At 54.6% G+C, this 17,139-nt stretch overlaps 1 protein-coding gene across 2 annotated transcripts in view; it reads left to right on the top strand.

Moving 5' to 3' along the window:
- The window catches only part of ADCY1 (adenylate cyclase 1), a gene marked incomplete at its 5' end in the record, with an annotated part of 117,883 nt that extends 103,043 nt beyond the window's left edge, over positions 1–14,840 (top strand). The window contains 5 exons of one of the 2 annotated variants that reach the window (XM_079931484.1): positions 655–801; positions 1,438–1,536; positions 6,516–6,630; positions 8,639–8,763; positions 13,474–14,840. In XM_079931484.1, the coding sequence (XP_079787610.1) occupies positions 655–801; positions 1,438–1,536; positions 6,516–6,630; positions 8,639–8,763; positions 13,474–13,812 (825 nt within the window). In that variant the 3' untranslated portion in view covers positions 13,813–14,840. Of the gene's footprint in view, positions 1–654; positions 802–1,418; positions 1,537–6,515; positions 6,631–8,638; positions 8,764–13,473 lie in introns of those variants that run through there. The other variant, XR_013829754.1, reaches the window with a different exon arrangement.
- Between the last annotated feature and the right edge of the window lie 2,299 nt (positions 14,841–17,139).

Here is a 17,139-nt window from a genome sequence, read left to right as displayed (position 1 = left end):
CATCTGAGGCCCCTGGGCCATGGGGGTGACAGGTGCCCAGAGCTAGCGTGCCCTCCCCTTTGATCCTGGGAGAGAGCACAGCATCCACTGTCCCCACAGGGAAGGCGAGTGGGCTTCAGTAAACTGCACACGAGGTTGGGAAGCGCCGTTTCAAGGCCTGCACGTCCTGGGTGGCCCCCTAGAAACTGCCGCACCCACCCGTAGGGCCGGCGGTTCACTCCCTTCTCTGTGCTCAGAGCTGTCTGAGTTGCTCAGAACGTCCTAGTGGCCACGACCTACTGCAGTAAAGCTCTGGGACCACCCAGTCAGCATAGGGCAGGGCTTACGAAAGCCGACTCAGCAATAAAGAGGCTCCGGCCGGGCTTTTAGGTCCTAAAGGCACAAACCCCCAGGCTTCGCTTCACTAGCTTTGGCCTGAAATAGCTCCAGGGCTCATGTTTTCGTCCCGCTGGGCTGGGGGCTCTGCACCCACCTGTGAGCTGACTTACCTCGTGTGGGCCTAGATCCTCCGAGCCCCCTCCTCGTGTGGCACGGGGTGCCGGCGCGTCCTGGCAGCCACGCGTCAGGACTGGTCCGCAGGCCCTGCTCCCAGCGCCAGCCCTCAATGCTGCTCTGCCTGCCTCTTCAGTGCCTGACCCAACCTTTGACCCCCAGGACCTGTACTACCAGTCGTACTCGCAGGTGGGGGTCATGTTCGCCTCCATCCCCAACTTCAACGACTTCTACATCGAGCTGGATGGCAACAACATGGGCGTGGAGTGTCTGCGCCTCCTCAACGAGATCATCGCCGACTTTGACGAGGTAAGGGCCGCCCCACAGTCCTGACCCCCTGGGGCCTGGGCCGGCCTGGTGCCCCTCCTCCAACCGAGTCCTGAATTGTGTCCACCGATGTAGCACGTTGCTCTGTGGATGGCAGGGGGCCAGGGGGAGCACGTGCCTTTTGTCTCCTTGGGAATCCTAACCAACCGTGACAGTTGAGGAAGGAAATTGGCCTTAGGATATGGGGAGGGCGGGTGCTGGCGTCTGTGCCCTGCCTTGTGAATGTCGAGCTCAGGTGGGCGGCTTCACCTGCAGGTTGGGGGGGTGGGCAGGCACCTCTGCACCCTCCAGAGCCAGGCTTCCAGTCTGCGCCAGTTCTGCTTCCCTCCCTGGGGCCCGTCTGCCCGCTGGGTGGTTGTGAGCTCAGCTGCTGGAGGACGGAGAGGACGGGAGTGCATTCCGTATGGCTCCTCCTTGACGCCTCTTTTAAGCACCTTTGCTGGAGCCCCTGAGGCCTGCGCCTCTCGGTTCAGCCCCAGAACTTGTCTCATGCCTACATGAAGAAGACACACTGCTTTCCAGAACGTACCTGTCTGCGGTTGCTCCTGGCGGCCGTGCGCCGCCGTGACTTTTATAAGATGTTATGTAACGTTTAACAGTTTTGTGTTTCAAACAAAGCTCATGGACAGAGACTTTTACAAGGACCTGGAGAAGATCAAGACCATCGGAAGCACCTACATGGCTGCCGTGGGGCTGGCGCCCGCGGCCGGGACCAAGGTGAGCACAGGTCGACAGGTGGGCCCTGCTCAGGGGCTGGGCCCCGGCTCTACCCTCGGCTCTGCCCCCAGCTGCCCAGGGACCATGGGCAGGCCCCCCACTGTGGGCCTCAGTTTGCCCTCTGCACTGGATTAGGGCAGCAGCCTGCAGGCTGTCTTGTCAGTGGCCCGTTCCGTGTTGACCTTCTGGGGAAGGTCAACACAGAAGGCCGGGCACAAGAACTACCTCCAGCCCTGCCCCCTTCCTGCCACCCTGGCCCATCCTGGCAGCCTGGCACCACTGAGTGTTCCCCTTTCCCAGTTCAGGATTGTGAATAAAGTCCTCAGGTTGCCCCTATAAAAAAGGCAGAAAAAGAGAGGAAGATGTAAAAAAAAAGTGTCATGGATAGAAAGCAGTTATACATATGGTAGATGCTAATCTAACTATATCAATAATCACCGTAAATGTGAATGGCCTAAATACACCAATTAAAAAGCAGAAACTAACAGAGTGGCTAAAAAACAAGACCCAGCTAGGTTTTCTGCAAGAAACACACTTTAAATATAAAGTCACAGATACATTAAAAAATAAAAGGATGTAGAAAGAGATACCATGCTAGCACGGTTAAAAGCTCAAGTAGCTATCTTAATTTCAGACAAAGCAAATTACAGATCAAGGGAAATTATCAGGGATGAAGAGGTACATTATAAAGGAGTGAATTCTCCAAGAATATGTAACAATCTTTGGTATTTATGCACTTAACAACAGGGGGCGAAAACTGATAGAACTGCAAGGAGAAGTAGATGAACCCACTATTTTTGTTGGAGACTTCATTACCCTGCTATCAGTAATCTGTAGATGCAGTTGGCTGGAAATCTGTAAAGAGAGCTGAACTGAACAGCATCGTCAATCACCTGGATGTACTTAACATCTATAGACTACTTCATCCAAGGACAGCAGAATGTACTTCTTTTGAACCTCACATGGGACATTTACCAAGATAGGCCACATTCTGGGCCATAAAACACAGCTTAATAAATTTAAAATAATTGAAATAATGCAAACTATATTCTTAGACTAGAGTGGAATTCAAGTAGAAATCTATTGCTAGGAGATAATTGGAAAATTCCAAAATATTTGGAGATGAAGCAGTACACTTCTAAGTGATACAAAGGAGAAATTAAAAAAAAAAAGAAATCTCGGGCTTCCCTGGTGGCGCAGTGGTTGAGAGTCCGCCTGCCAATGCAGGGGACACGGGTTCGTGCCCCGGTCCAGGAAGATCCCACATGCCGCGGAGCGGCTGGGCCCGTGAGCCATGGCCGCTGAGCCTGCGCGTCCGGAGCCTGTGCTCCGCAACGGGAGAGGCCACAACAGTGAGAGGCCCGCGTACCGCAAAAAAAAAAAAAAAAAAAAAGAAATCTCAAGAGAAGTTGAAAAATATTTTGAACTAAAGGAAAATAAAAATATAACTTATCAAAATTTGTGGGGTGCAGGAAAAGCAGTGCTTAGAGAGAAATTTATGTCATTGAATTCATACATTAGAAAAGAAGACCAATCCAATCAATAAGCTTCCACCTTAGAAAAGTAGAGAAGGTAGAGCAGTATAAACCTAAAGCAACAGAATAAAAGAAATAATAAATATCAGACACAAATCAATGAAATCAAAGACAAGAAATCAGAAAATCAAGGAAACCAAAAGTTGGCTCTTTGAAAAGATCAATAAAATTGATAATCTCTAGCCATGCTAACCAAGAAAAAGGGAGAAGACACAAATTACTAATATTAGAAACAAAAGAAGGGCCATTTCCACTGAACCAATGGACATTTAAAAGATGTTAAGGGGCTTCCCTGGTGGCGCAGTGGTGGAGAGTCCGCCTGCCGATGCAGGGGACGCGGGTTCGTGCCCCGGTCCGGGAAGATCCCACATGCCGCGGAGCGGCTGGGCCCGTGAGCCATGGCCGCTGGGCCTGCGCATCCGGAGCCTGTGCTCCGCAACGGGAGAGGCCACAGCAGTGAGAGGCCCGCGTACCGCAAAAAAAAAAAAAAAAGATGTTAAAGTATATTGTGGACAACTCTATGGTGCTACACTGGAGGTCCTGGCCAGTCCAATAAGGGAAGAAAAGTAAACAGAAGAGTTATGAATTGCAAAAGTAGGAACAAAACCATCATTCTCAAATTGCTCGCATGTTTAGAATATACAGTGCTAAAATGTTTACATATAAGCTGATAGAATTTTTAAGTGACTTTACCAAACTTGCTGGATATAAAATCAACATAGAAATTTCTATTTTATCTCTGTATCTTAACTACAGACAATTATAAAATCAAACATTTTAAAAGTTACTATTTCCAACTGGTATAAAAGTATAACTATGTGTCCACAAATTTGGTAACTTAGGTGAAATGGACCGATTCTCTGAAAGATGCAATCTGCTAAAACTCACATAAGAAAAATAGATAATCTGGGTAGGTCCATATCTATATTAAAAATTGAACCAGTCATTAATAACCTTCCAAAACAGAAAGCACTGGGCCCAGTGCTTATTTAGATCAAAGATCTAAATAAGTCAAGAGATACTCCGTATTTCTGCCTAGGAAGACTCAGTATCATTAAGATGCCAGATTCCCACTTGATCCGTAGATTTAATGCAGTCCTGATGAAAAGTGCAGCAAGTTATTATGTGACATTGACCAACTGATCCTAAGTTGACATGGAGAGACAAAAGACTGAGGGTAGTCAACACAACATAGCAGAAGCAGGACAAAGTTCGAGGACTGACACCACCAGACATCAAGGCTTGCCATAGAGCTGCAGTAATCAATACAGTATGGTTTTGGCAAAAGGGAGGTAGTCAAATAAACCAGCGGAACAGAATAGAGAGCCCAGAAATAGATCTACATAAATATCGTCAACTGATCTTTGACAAATGGAGCAAAGATAGTCTTCAACAAATGTTGCTAGAAAAATTGAATATCTGTCTATCTAAATTATATTTTTTAAATGAATCTAAACACAGACCTTACACTGTTCACAAAAATTAACTCAAGATGTATCATAGGCCTAAATGTGACATGCAGCACTATAAAACATCTGGAAGATAACATAGGAGAAAATCTAGGTAGCCTTGGGTTTGGTGATGAGTGTTTACATACAGTACCAAAAGCATGATCCGTGAAAGAAAACACTGTTAGATGGGACTTAATTAAAATTTTAAAATTCTACTGGTGGAAAATACTATAATGAAAAGACAATCCATATACTTGGGGAAAATCTTTGCAAACCACCTATCTGATAAAGGCTTTGTACCCAAAATATACAAAGAACTCTTAAAATTAAGAAGACAAATAGCCCAATCAAAAAGTGCTCCGTCCAAAGATGGGAACAGACACTTTACCAAAGAAGATATACAGATGGCAGATAAGCATATGACAAGATGCTCCCTATCATATGTCACAGGGAAATGCAATTAAAACAACGAGATACAATTTCACACCTAGTAGAGTGGCCAAAATCCAGAACACGGACACTGCCACGTGCTGGTGACGTCGTGGAGCCGTAGGAACTCTCGCTCATTTCTGGAGGGAATGCAAAATGCTGCAGCTACTTTGGAAGACAGTTGGAGTTCTTACGGAACTAAATATGCTCTTACCATGTGATCCAGCAATCACTCTCCTTGTTACTTATCCACAAGAGTTGAAAACTTATGTCCACACAAAATCCTGCCCAAGGATGTTCATAGCAGATTTATTCATAATTGCAAACCTTGAAAGCAACCAGGGTGTCCTTCAATAGGTGAATGAATAAATAAACTGTAATACATCCATACAATGGAATATTATTTAGCACTAAAAAGAAATGAGCTGTCAAAGCATGAAAAGGCATGGAGGAACCTTAAATTCATATCATTAAGTGAAAGAAGGCAATCTGGAAAAGCTACATACTTTGTGATTCCAACTGTATGATATTCTAGAAAAGGCAAAACTATGGAGACAGTAAATAATAGTTTCCAGGGTTTGAGGGAATAGGTGGGGGATTTAGAGGACGGTGAAACTATTCTGTATTCTACTACAATTATGGGTACATGAAATTTTGCATTTTTTAAAACCCATAGAGCACACAGAGTGAACCCTAACGTAAACTGTGGACTTTAGTTAATAATAATGAATCAGCGTAGGTTCGTTCAGTGGTAACAAATCTACCATAGCCTAAAGCAAGATGTTAATAACAGGGGAAACTCTGTATGTGTGAGGGGTGGTACGGGGGTAGTATATGGGAACTCTCTACACTTACCTGCTCAATTTACCTGTAAACCTAAAACTGTTCTTTAAAAAATTGTCAGTTAATTTTTTTTTAAAAAAAGCATTAATTCCCCAACTTTGAGGACTATGAAAATATTCCTAAAACAAGAAGAGCAAGTAACCTTGATATCATTAGAAAAAGAAAAAAATTTACAGTTGTTTTCTCACAAAAGAGAGGATCTGTCAACACAACACGATGAAAGAGACGGAATCAGTGTGAGGAAGGAGGGCTGGAACTGCTCTCTGCTGTGTGAGCAGTTGACTCAGACCCCTCTGCTCACCTTACTTTGCTTGTTTCCAATGGGCTGGTGGCAGCCTTGTCTGAGCAGTGGGACATCTGGTCTCCCACCACAGGGTTCCCCCCCCGCCCCCATTCCTGCGGAAGGGCTCTGCCTGGGCTCAGATGGCCTCAGTCTCTGCCCTCAGGAGCTGGGAGCCTTGGGCAATAATATTCCTGCTCTGTTTCAGTCTCTCACCTGTAGAATGGGATGATAAACACACACTAGGGCAGCTGTAGGGTGCCACCCAGTCAGCCCCAGGCCCAGCCAGCGGGGCTGCTGCATGGTTGACGTGGGGGTCAAGTCCCTGAGCCTGTGAGGGGTACAGCCTGGTCCGCCCACCCCCGCAGGTCACTGGCTGAGTGTCCCTGGCCCCTCTGCCCTTGCACCCGTCAAACATAACCCGTGTCTGCTCACGTCCAGGCTAAGAAGTCCATCTCCTCCCACCTCAGCACACTGGCAGATTTTGCCATCGAGATGTTCGACGTCCTGGATGAGATCAACTACCAGTCTTACAACGACTTCGTGCTCCGTGTTGGTACGTGGCTGCGAGCTGTCCCATCATTCGGGCCAGCTCACCCTTCCTGCACGGGCCCCGGGAGCTGGTGGCCTGGGCTGTCCCCTGGGAGCGGGGGTCATCGGTCCAGGCTCCCTTGTCTCACAGGAAGGAGGATGGTACCACCCAGAGGAGTGCACGGGACGCAGGGACAGCTGGGTCCACCTCAGAGCTGGTTATCAGTGACTGAGGACCTGGAAGAGTCATTGTGCAGCTTAGGAAACGCAGGAGAAATCTTGATTGTCTTAGAGACTCTCAGATACACCTCTGAGTCCACACTTAGCTGGAGGAAGGTGCCCCTGTCCGCAGGCCCGAAACATTGGGGCCGAGGCTGGCAGAAGCCCAGGGTGCAGGCTCAGGCTGGGTCTTTGGTCCTCCTGGGTTCCCTGCCTTGCCTGCGAGTGAAGAGGGGAACCACCCGGGGTCTAAGCTCCGCTCTAGCTCTTATCAGACTTGTAGGGTTTCTGTTTTCAGTCTTAAATTCACTTTTTTCTGGGAATACAGGTTTACCAGAAAAATTTGTATTAGTCGAGGATATAGTTAAACGAGAGATGTCTTTCTTTCTCTCTCTCTCTGCCTGTCTTCCTTTCTGTCCTTCCTTCCTTCCTTCCTTCCTTTCTTTCTTTCTCTCTCTCTTTCTTTCTTTCTTTCTCTCTCCTTCCTTCCCTCCCTCCCTCCTTCCTTCCTGCCTTCCTTCCTTCTTTCCCTCTCTCTCTCTCTCTCTTTCTTTCCCTCCTTCCCTCCCTCTCTCTCTCTCTTTCTTTCTTTCTCCTTTTTTCCTTCCTTCCTTCCTCCTTCCCTCCCTCCCCCCTCCCCCCTTCCCCCCCCATTACCTACTAGTCCACGATATAGTTAAACAGGATATTTGTAGCTGTTTTACAGTTCAGATGTCTGGTGGCCTTAAAGAACAGCACTTAGAGCTGGGCTTGAGCACGAGGGGTGGTAGCCTCCAGAGTGGGTAGAGTTCTGATGTGCTTAAACACGGTGCTGACTTAGCCCTGGTGCCCGGCCCGAGGGACGTGCTGGAGGTAGGGCCAGAGCACCCTCTGCGCCTCACCCCCGGGGTCCAGTTCTCCTCTGGGGCCGCGGGCTTGGATTAATAGACGTAAGGGTCCATCAGGGAAATTCTGTTTCTTACTCTCCTACTGAGGACCCATAGGCCAGTCGCACCTCTGTGCCCGGATGGCCGGTCACACAGGAGGCTGCATCCTGGCTCAGTCTCGTCCACATGGACTGGGGCATCCGGGGTGGTAGAAGGGGTTCCCCAGGTCCCACCAGCCATCTGGAAGTGGCCCCTTTGGGGCTCCTTCCTGGGCTCCCACATCCACCTAGCCTGAGGCTCCCAGCTCAGCCCGTCCAGTTCCACCCCTACCTCCTCCCAGAGATGTAGCACCCACTGCCTCGGCTTTGGGGGGTTGACTAGGCCAGCGTCTGAAATGGTATTAACGCGCTTGGCTAAGCTCAGGAAAATCGACGCAGAGTACTGAGTCAGAAGGTGTGCTGGGTGTCAGCCCAGACCTGGCTGCAGGGGCGACTGGGGCTACTTGGGCCTGTGTCACTGTCCAGGCCAGTTGGACCCTGTGCCACATAAAGACAAGGGCGCCCTGAAAATATGTAGTTCTGGGCCCGACACCCAGAGGAGCTGAGGGGATCCCTCATCCAGGGGACCTGTCGAGCCACTGTCCTTTCTGGGAGAGGGAGCTGGGGGCGGAGGGACACGCTGTGGCCCACAGCCTGAACGGTCAGCCTTCCGATCCGCAAGGCTCGTCACGGGGTTGCCGTTCCAGGAAACGGGACTTTTTCCCGGATCAGCTGATCCTGACGGTGTGGTGTGCAAGCAGAGCCCGGGAGCTGCCTCTCGGCGACGCTCTGGGGTCCCTGCTTTGGGGAGGGGCGTTGCACTGCGTGACCCCAGGAGTCCGTGACCTCCCACGGGGCTGCTCCTCCCTTCGGAGGCTTCCCCACTGACGCCCCGCGCGACTGTTTCCAGGCATCAATGTTGGCCCCGTGGTGGCTGGAGTGATCGGGGCTCGCAGGCCACAGTACGACATCTGGGGAAATACGGTCAACGTGGCCAGTCGGATGGACAGCACCGGCGTCCAGGGCAGAATCCAGGTCAGTTCACTCGGAAGCCCCCGAGGCACAGGGGCCCATCCTGCCGGCGGGAGGCTGAGGTGGAAGGGGCAAGGGTCGGGCGGGGGCGGCCGCCCAGCCCCGCAGCCTGCGTCCTCCCATCCCGGTCTGCCTCTTCTGGGGAGGGACACGGAGCCGCGAGGCTCAGTGTGTCTGCAGCCTTGGAGGTTGGCCTCTGTGTGGCCAGGCGCAGAGATGGGGATGGCGAGTGATGGCTCCCTAGAAGGGAAGGGGCTGCCTCACCGTTTGAAGGGCAGGTGCTGTGGGGCCCCCTGACCTGAGAACCTGCGGGCGCTCACTTGGGGTGCGAAGCAGGTGCTCTGGCACTGGCTGGCACTGAAGGTGTAAGAGACAGTGGCCCCTGCGCTTCGTGGTCTGTGGCCGTGCGGTTCCGCTCGCGGGATTTCCCTTGGAACAAACATGCAAGCGTGGGTCACACGGAGGGAAGGAGCCTGTCCCCCGTGTGTGGCTTCGGTTGGCCTCTGGGGGCCCGGATGGATGGGGCAGAGAACGCAGCGCTGGGTGACTAGGGCCACTGCCCTCCTGCTGTGGCCTGGCCTTGAGGTAGCCACCAGCTGGCAGCCAGTTAGCACTGGTCCTTTACTTGATCACAAAGTCTCAGTCCTCCATAGACCCTGCGAGACACGTGCATTCACCCCAGGTTTTGAGAGAGGCACTGGGGTGCGGCCTCTGCAGGATGCGGTTCCAATGAGAAGGTTGCCCGCCTGGGGCCCTCCCGTGTCATACCTGTTCAGTTCCCGGGGCCCCCGCCTGCCTTCATCGGGTGCTGACCCTCGGACAGGTACCTCGGTGGGTCTCTTGGATCCGTCAGCTTAAAAGACAGGCACCAAAATCTTCCCATCAGCCCCAGCTCCTGCTCGGAACACAGGCGGGGTCTGCGTGCAGCCTCTCTGCACCTCTGCATTCTTTCCCTTCAACTTTTCTCGCGGTGGTGGAATAGACGTATCGTAAAGCGGACCGTCTTAGCTGTTGTTAAGTGCACAGCTCAGGGGCGTTAAGCGCGTCCACGGTGTCGTACTGCCGTCCATCCCAGGACACCGTGTTCCTTTTCTAAGAGGATCTTTCACCTATGTTTCTCACAGCCTTCCCCAGGAGCTGGTCATGCCCCAGGGGACACCTGGCGGGAGCCCCCTCCACCCTCCAGCCTGGCTTCTGTCCAGTGCCAACATCACATCTCTAAGTTTGTAACATCCGATCTGCGTCGGCCACCCCTCTGCTCAGAACCGTCCCTGCTCCCTCCAGCCTCCTGGGAGGGCTGTTTGCCATGGCAGGGACTCCGGCACGCCATCCAGCCTCTGCCGGCTGCTGGGCTGCCCGGCGATATCTGTGTCTGGACTCCCGCAGGGCAAAGTCCCTCGGCCCGGACCTCCTGGAGGTCCGCATCGCAGGAGGTCTTAGCAGACCAGGCCCCTCCCCTCCCGCCCTTAGGCTCGGGTGGCAGCACCCCATGCACTTGGGACAGGGCAGGACAAAAGCAGGGCTCTGGTGACATTTGTCAACCTGGGTAAGACCTGCAGTCCCTCCATCTGGCGGCCCACGTGACCTGGCCTGGCCGCTTGGCCACCCCCTTGGCCGAAGGCTCTTTCCCTCCAGCCCATCGTGCTCGTCATCCCAGTTTAAAGGGAGAAACACTTATGCTCCACTGTTGTATGGTTCTCGTAGGTGTTCTTGGTCACAGCCCAGGAGAGATCCCTTCCCTTTGCCAGCCCAGGTTAAACCTTTGGTTCTTTTGAAGAAGTGAACAAGAGACTCACATATTAATGATGAAGGTTCGCAAAGAGGTGTCTTAACTTTTTCCTGAGGATAATATCTAATCAGATATCACCTGCCCAAATGCTCATTCCTTAGTCCTCAGCTGGAAGCCTTCTTTCTTCTGTGTCAAAATTCCTGAAAAGGGGACCCCTCCTCACGCCTGCTGTCCCAGGAGAGGCAGACAAGAGGGTTCTGAGCAGACTAAAGTCCCCGGGGCATCCCAGGGCCCCGTTTTCCAAGGAGTACGGCGGCCAAGAGAAGGTTGACCGTGACGATACCCAGGTTCCACCTTGGCCATCAACTTGAGGACCAAGCAGGTGCTTCCCGGGAAGTGTCTCCGTGGGAGCCCAGCACCCTCTCTCAGGCAGAGCGAGGTCCCCCCCACTGCTGGCCGGGCCTCACAGGGAGCTCTAGAGAGAGTTCCCAGCCCACCTCTTCAGAGACACAGGGATTGCTGAGAATCAGACTTCACAGGGGACTCCCTCTCGGCCTCTTGGGGACCTCGTGTCTCTGAGCCCCTGACCTGGACCCTTTCTGGGCCCCCCACGGTGACGTCATACACAACCCTGATTCGCAGCCTGGGACTTCCTGGCTAGAATGTCAAGGCTGAGAGATGCACAGGGGCGGCGTGCAGCCCGAGCTCCCAAGCGGCCCGGAAGGACGCCCAGGCCCGAGCCTACCTGCCTTCAGACCTCGGCTTTACTGCACGTGCTGGTGGGTCATCTTCACCTCCAGCATTACCTTGTGCGATGATCTGAATATTTTGTTACCTCTCATTCTTCGTAAGACAAGAGAATACAGTGAGAGGAAAGAGCTCACGTAAGGATAAGACTCAGAGATTTTTGTTAATGTGTATTTTGGGCCTTAAGCTGGACGTCAGGGTTCTAGGAAGGCCAGATGAACAGATGAATTGTGGGTTGGTTCAATCGTGAAAGGAAGGAGCACGATGGAGCCTTTGATCGCAATAGCAGGCCTCTGAGATCACCTTGCGTCTCAGAGGCCACATCTGAGTGGTGACCTTTGTGACAGTGGCACCTCCCCTGTGTCACCGGCCAGCCTGTGGCTCAATTCCATGAAGGACTCTGGGGTGCGCTGAGCCCTGCTGGGGACCTGAGTGAGGCCGTGTGGCTCTGGCCCTTGTGTGGCCTTGGATCGAGGTCTTTGGCAGCACTCTGGGGAGTTTCAGCACTCCCCACTTTTTCTTGACCGTCCAAGTCTTTGTGAATGTCATAGTCATCATCAAGTTGACCAAGGGACTCTTCTTGTAAGTGGACGACATGCTTCTCCTTTACAAGGTCTGGGAGGGACCACCTGACCTGCTCCCAAGGCCGAGAGATGCAGCCGACCTGGTGAGGGTCTAGGCCTCAGGCACCCACCTGCCGTTCTCCATCCCGGTGGGTGGGCGGCGGCAGCCCTGGTGAGGGGCCGCGGAACTTTCTCCAGAACACCAAGCAGCCCCCTGCCCCCCGCGCGAGCACCAGCCAGTGCCTTGCTGATGAAAATCCACAGAAACTGGCGGAGTTAATTAATTAAGGGGAACGATACATCCTTGGCCACTTGTTGTGGGTTGAGCATACTCTGTTCCATGCCCTCTGTCTACACTGGATCAGCCAGTTTTGCTTGTTTGTGCCATGAGGGGAGCTGAGGGACCCCCTCCCAGCACTTGCAGATCCATCGGCAGATTTCACTGTCCCGGGAGCTGTGCAGGTTGTGATGTTCCGTGGTCATTTTTGTTTCCTGAACTGCGGGCAGGTTTCTGGCGGGCCTTGGTTACCTCCCTCCCTCCCTTCCTTCCATTGGTCCCTTTATTCTTTCATTCAGTGAGCACTTATGAACACCAGGAGCCTTGGTAAGTTGTGCTGAGACAGACCTTTACCGTCGCACGCGAAGCAGGCCGACGGTTAGCGAGGGTGAGAGCCGCGTTGGGGGGAGGGGGTGGGTTCAGGGTTCCAGCGAAGCCGGCGGGGAAGAGAGCAGCCCCTCTGCCCAGCTCTGCTGGGGACTGACACCCTGGGGATGCGAGACCCTGGCCTCAGGGTGGGCTGAGTCGTTTTAAATAAAGACGCCAGAGGTGAGTGACTACATGGGGTGGGGGAGGGGGGATTTTCAGAGCAGCAGCTGGGAGTCGGGGTGACGGGGAGAGAGGTGGTCTCCGCCTTCAGTGTCAAGTGAGGAGAATCCAAATGATCGTGTCCTCTTCTGTTTACAGAACCTTATTAGAAAGTGCTTTCTTGCCCTTTACCTTTTTCATAACTCTGTGAGGCAGGAATTCTTTTGGCTAAACCCTTGCCCGGGACCTGAGCATCAGGAAAGTTAAGTCACACCCCTGTTGTCCCTGGGAGAACGTGCCCTCTGCCCTCTCGTGCTGGTGGCCCACAGAGGCCCCAGGGGTCCCTGGCAGGTTGGTGTGAGCCCACCGGGGCCCTGAGGTTTCCGTGCCAGCCACGGGGATGGGAGACGGTGCTGTCCCCTTCCAGCTGAGCTGCTACCTGCCAGTCCCAGACCCTCGAAGACGTGTGGGGTTACCGCGTCCCGAGGGCCCTGGCGGCACAGCCGGAGCCCTGTGTCCAGGCATCTGGTTAGGGCTTGGGGTGATCACGGAGCTCACACCGCAGCCCCTAGGACCGGGTCCGTGTGGGCCCTGTCCAGCCCGCCCACCCACTCTGGGCACCCCCCATGGCGAACGCTGTCCTCTCCTGCTTGTCTAGGGCCCCGTTGAGGCCCCTCTGAGTCCCCTGCTTTCTCTGCAGGATCACGTCCTTCTCGCCGAGTGACCATAGGAGGGGCACAGGACCCGACTTGCCGGCCGACCTGGGGAAGCCAGAGGCCGGGCGATCGGGTGATCAGTGCAGGTCGGGGAGGGACCCTCTCGTGGCCTCCCCGTTGACCAAGAGTGACGCCCGCCTTTCTCCGCTGTAGGTCACAGAGGAAGTGCACAGGCTGCTGCGGCGGGGCTGCTACCGCTTCGTGTGCCGAGGCAAAGTCAGCGTCAAGGGCAAGGGCGAGATGCTGACATACTTCCTGGAAGGCAGGACCGACGGAAACGGCTCCCAAAACAGGTCCGTGAACTCAGAGCGGAAAATGTGTCCTTACGGGAGAGCCGGCCTCCAGACCAGACTGGCCACGGGCCACCCCCCGGTGCCCCCTGCGGCCGGCCTCCCAGTCAGAGCCGGGCCGGGGGCTCTGCAGGGCTCAGGGCTTGCCCCCTGCCCCCCAGGCCACCACCTGCCCCCCGGAGCAGCTGGGAAGGAGGCTTAGCGGAGCCCAGGCGGGCCGCTGGGGGCACAGCGCACAAATGCTCGGGGCGTTGGTGGCCTCGGGGCTCCCGCAGGGACCAGCCCGGCCAGCAGAGCAGGGCCGGGAACCAGTGGCCGGGCTGGGGAAGGGGGACTGTCCAGGCATGACCAGAAGCAGCTGGGCAGTGACTCGGGTGAGGGGAGAACCCAGACTGCGCAGACGCCGAGGCTTTAGCAGGGTCTTTGTTTGCTCCGTCCTCTTCTCGGTGGCCGAGGGAGGTTGGCTGGGTGAGCTTTGGACGTCGGGACCGTCAGGACGTCCACCAGGGCCACAGGCTACAGCGAGAGCCTTGGAGGTCTGGCTGGCAGAGTGACTGGGCTGCCCAGCTCGTGTGTGCCCGGAGACGGATTGGCATCAGCCCAGCTGTGTGGGTCCCATGAGGGCAGCTCCCGCCCTGGGCGGTGGCCTGCAGAGCCCAGAGTAAGAGTCAGGACTCTCTTGGCCAGAGCCAGAGCTGGGCAGGCCTTCGGTGGACGGTTTGGGAAGAACTGAGAAGCCCCTGTCCCACTGCATGGATGGTGGTGGCCGCTGGCTTTCGTCGAGGTTGGGTTTTTGTTAAGAGCCAGAGGCAGGTCTTCTGGAATTCTTGGGGGACCCTGCAGCCACATCTCTGTGACCAGCATAGTTCCTGTTCCACCTGTGCGCTCTCCACCTGCCCTGCTGAGCATATCGGCTCCTGTAAAACCTGGACGTTCCCTTTTCTGCCCACGTCACTGTGTTTGTTCAAAGGAGAGAAGGTGGTCGGTGTCATTTCTTACCTCTTCCACCACGGCATCTTGGGTTCCCGTACGCTGAACAACAGTGCAAGGCTTTGTTGATTTTGAAAACAAGTGGACCTCGCAACCATGAGAACGCTTCCTGGATGGAAGGCGTTTCTCTGGCAGAACCAGTCCCTTGGACGTGGAGATTTGGAGTTAGTTTATGGCTGTCGGTACAGATGTCCCTGCTCCGGTTTGCAGGGAAAGTGACTGCAGGTAATTCTGTGCAAGTCTGGGAATCTCCTACCTAGGCATCTCTGCGGTTGCCATGGAGATGAAGAATGCGGCCATGCTGGGATGGGCTCCTGGGCGTGGGCAGGGATCTGGGAGGGCCAGTGGGAAGAGACCGGCCAGAAATAGCTGGACGTGGAGACCTCAGCTCTCGACTGCAGGGAGGAGGGCAGCTTGAAACTGGAGGGAACCTTCTGGGCAGGCAAGTCAGTAGGGGGATGGCCATGCAGAGACCCAAGCTCCGACAGCAGCCCGGAGGGTTCTGTGGGTTGCAGGGGAGCCCTGCTCGGCAGAGTCAGCAGGCCTGAGGGTCCCATTCCACACCGCTCTCCCTGGGGGTCCCGACTTTTCAGAATTGGGACAGGGGCTCACTCTGGACTGAGCCCCATGGGGGTGGCTAGTGGCGTCCCCCGGGCTGCCTCCGTTGTGGGTGTATGACTCGTGGCTGTGTGGGTGTAGCTGACAGGGCCGGCCACTTAGCCCATGTGGACGGGCCAGTGACAGAGGCGGGCAGGTGGACAGTCTTTCCTCAGATGTGCCCTGGGTGAGAGCTGAATTTCCTCCCCCCTCCCCTTACAGACAGAGCACAAGCTGAGTCATCTCCAGAGCCCTCTGAGCACACGGCCTGTGCAGGTGTGCACACCTGTGTCCAGCTGCGGGGCTGAGACCCTGGCCAGGGCCCTGCTGCCCACCTGCTCCCCATGGCCGAGCTTCCAGCCCAGGGCAGGGCGGGAGGGGGGTGGACAGCGCAGGGGATCCTGACCCTGCGAATATGCTCTGTCACATGGCAAAGGGGGCTTTGCAGAGGGAATTCAGGGCTTGGGGCAGCAGCTGAGGAGAGGATCCTGGGCCATCTGAGTTAACTCAGTGTGACCAATGCGACCACGTGGCCCCTTAGAAGTGGACACGGAGGCCGGGGCAGTCAGGAAGATTCGAAGCACGAGGTCGCTGTTTAAAGATGCGGGGCCTGCAGCCGGTCGAAGGTGAGGACGCCCCAGCCATCAGCCGGTGAGGAAGCGGGTTGTCGATCCCACAGCTACAGGCCTTGAATTCACATCACCCTGAGCGAGGTGGACCCTGAGCCCCGGGATGAGAGCCCAGACTCGCTGTGCTGGGACCTCAGGTCCACAGAGCCACGGGACCACCCCCCCCACAGGAGTGTTGGCAAAGCCACGGAACGCGTGGCCAGCTGTCACCGCAGCCGCGGGAAGCCATCGGGGCCTCGGCTGTTCTGCAACGGCGAGGTCTCCCCTTCGATGAGCAGAGCCTCCTTCATCATCAGCAGTTCCAAACCCTACCTGCTTCCTGTGGGCCTAGGGGCCGTGCTCAGCCATAATGTTCCTTGGGGTTTGGCCAATGACTTCCTTTTTATTTGTGATAAGACTGTATGACATTGCCTTATTTATTTTTAACCTTGTACGATATTCATGTACAAATGTTAGAGCCTTCCAAGTAGGATTCTCTCTAAATTATTTCTTTGAAGATGCTCTGTAAATAGCGCACCGGTCTGCCTATTCCATTCTGACCAAAATGAAGGTAAGCCCGACACCCCGTGTGAACAGCACACTTTAGCCGATGCGCGAGGTTCCTGGTGCATCGCCCCTGCTAGGCCAGGCTGCTGCTGCCCTTTGGAATGACCCCATCCACGTGTCCCTTCGAGACCCTCGCATGCCTCTTGTGCCTGACCTCAGTAGATTAGAACGCAGCCCCGAACTGCCAAACGCTTCCACGCCCCTGACCCTGGGCCAGTCCACTCCAAGGTCTGTGTCCTGCAGGGTGGACCCCACGCCCCCCAGACCCAGACACCCTGAGCCTGCCGTGTTTATCGGACTCCAAAGCCACCAGGGCTTCCGATACCTTCTGTCACTAGAAGCAATAACTCTAAACTGTACAGACAGGTCTGGTCCAAAGCAGATTGGTGATTCAGAGACAAGCCATGTGTACAAGTTTCCCCAAACTGAAGAGCACACTGTTGGGGGGCTGACACCCCCAAATCCGGGCTGACGTGCAGGCTCGGACAGGATCTGGCCAGCCTTCGGGGACACCTCGCTTTGTCTCCCCCCATAGGAACCCTGCACCACCGTCCCAGTAGCGACCTAGATATAATATTTGAATCCCCGCTTTAACCTGCCACGCGGGAAGGAAGGGCTGGGTTGGCCTGTCAGCCGTGTCTAGGTTTCCTCCCCGGCAAGTGGACCCGTCTCATTTCCAGGGTGTGCCCGCCCTTCTGCAAAGCGTGTTCTGTGATCCCCTGAGTCTCGGGGTCCTGCGGATCTCTCCCCACATGACAGGCCCTGCC

Source organism: Stenella coeruleoalba (genome assembly GCF_951394435.1).
Source record: "Stenella coeruleoalba genome assembly, chromosome: 9".
NCBI classification, from domain to species: Eukaryota; Metazoa; Chordata; class Mammalia; order Artiodactyla; family Delphinidae; genus Stenella; species Stenella coeruleoalba.
Note: the sequence above shows the minus strand (reverse complement) of the source record. Positions and strands in the feature narration are given on the sequence as shown.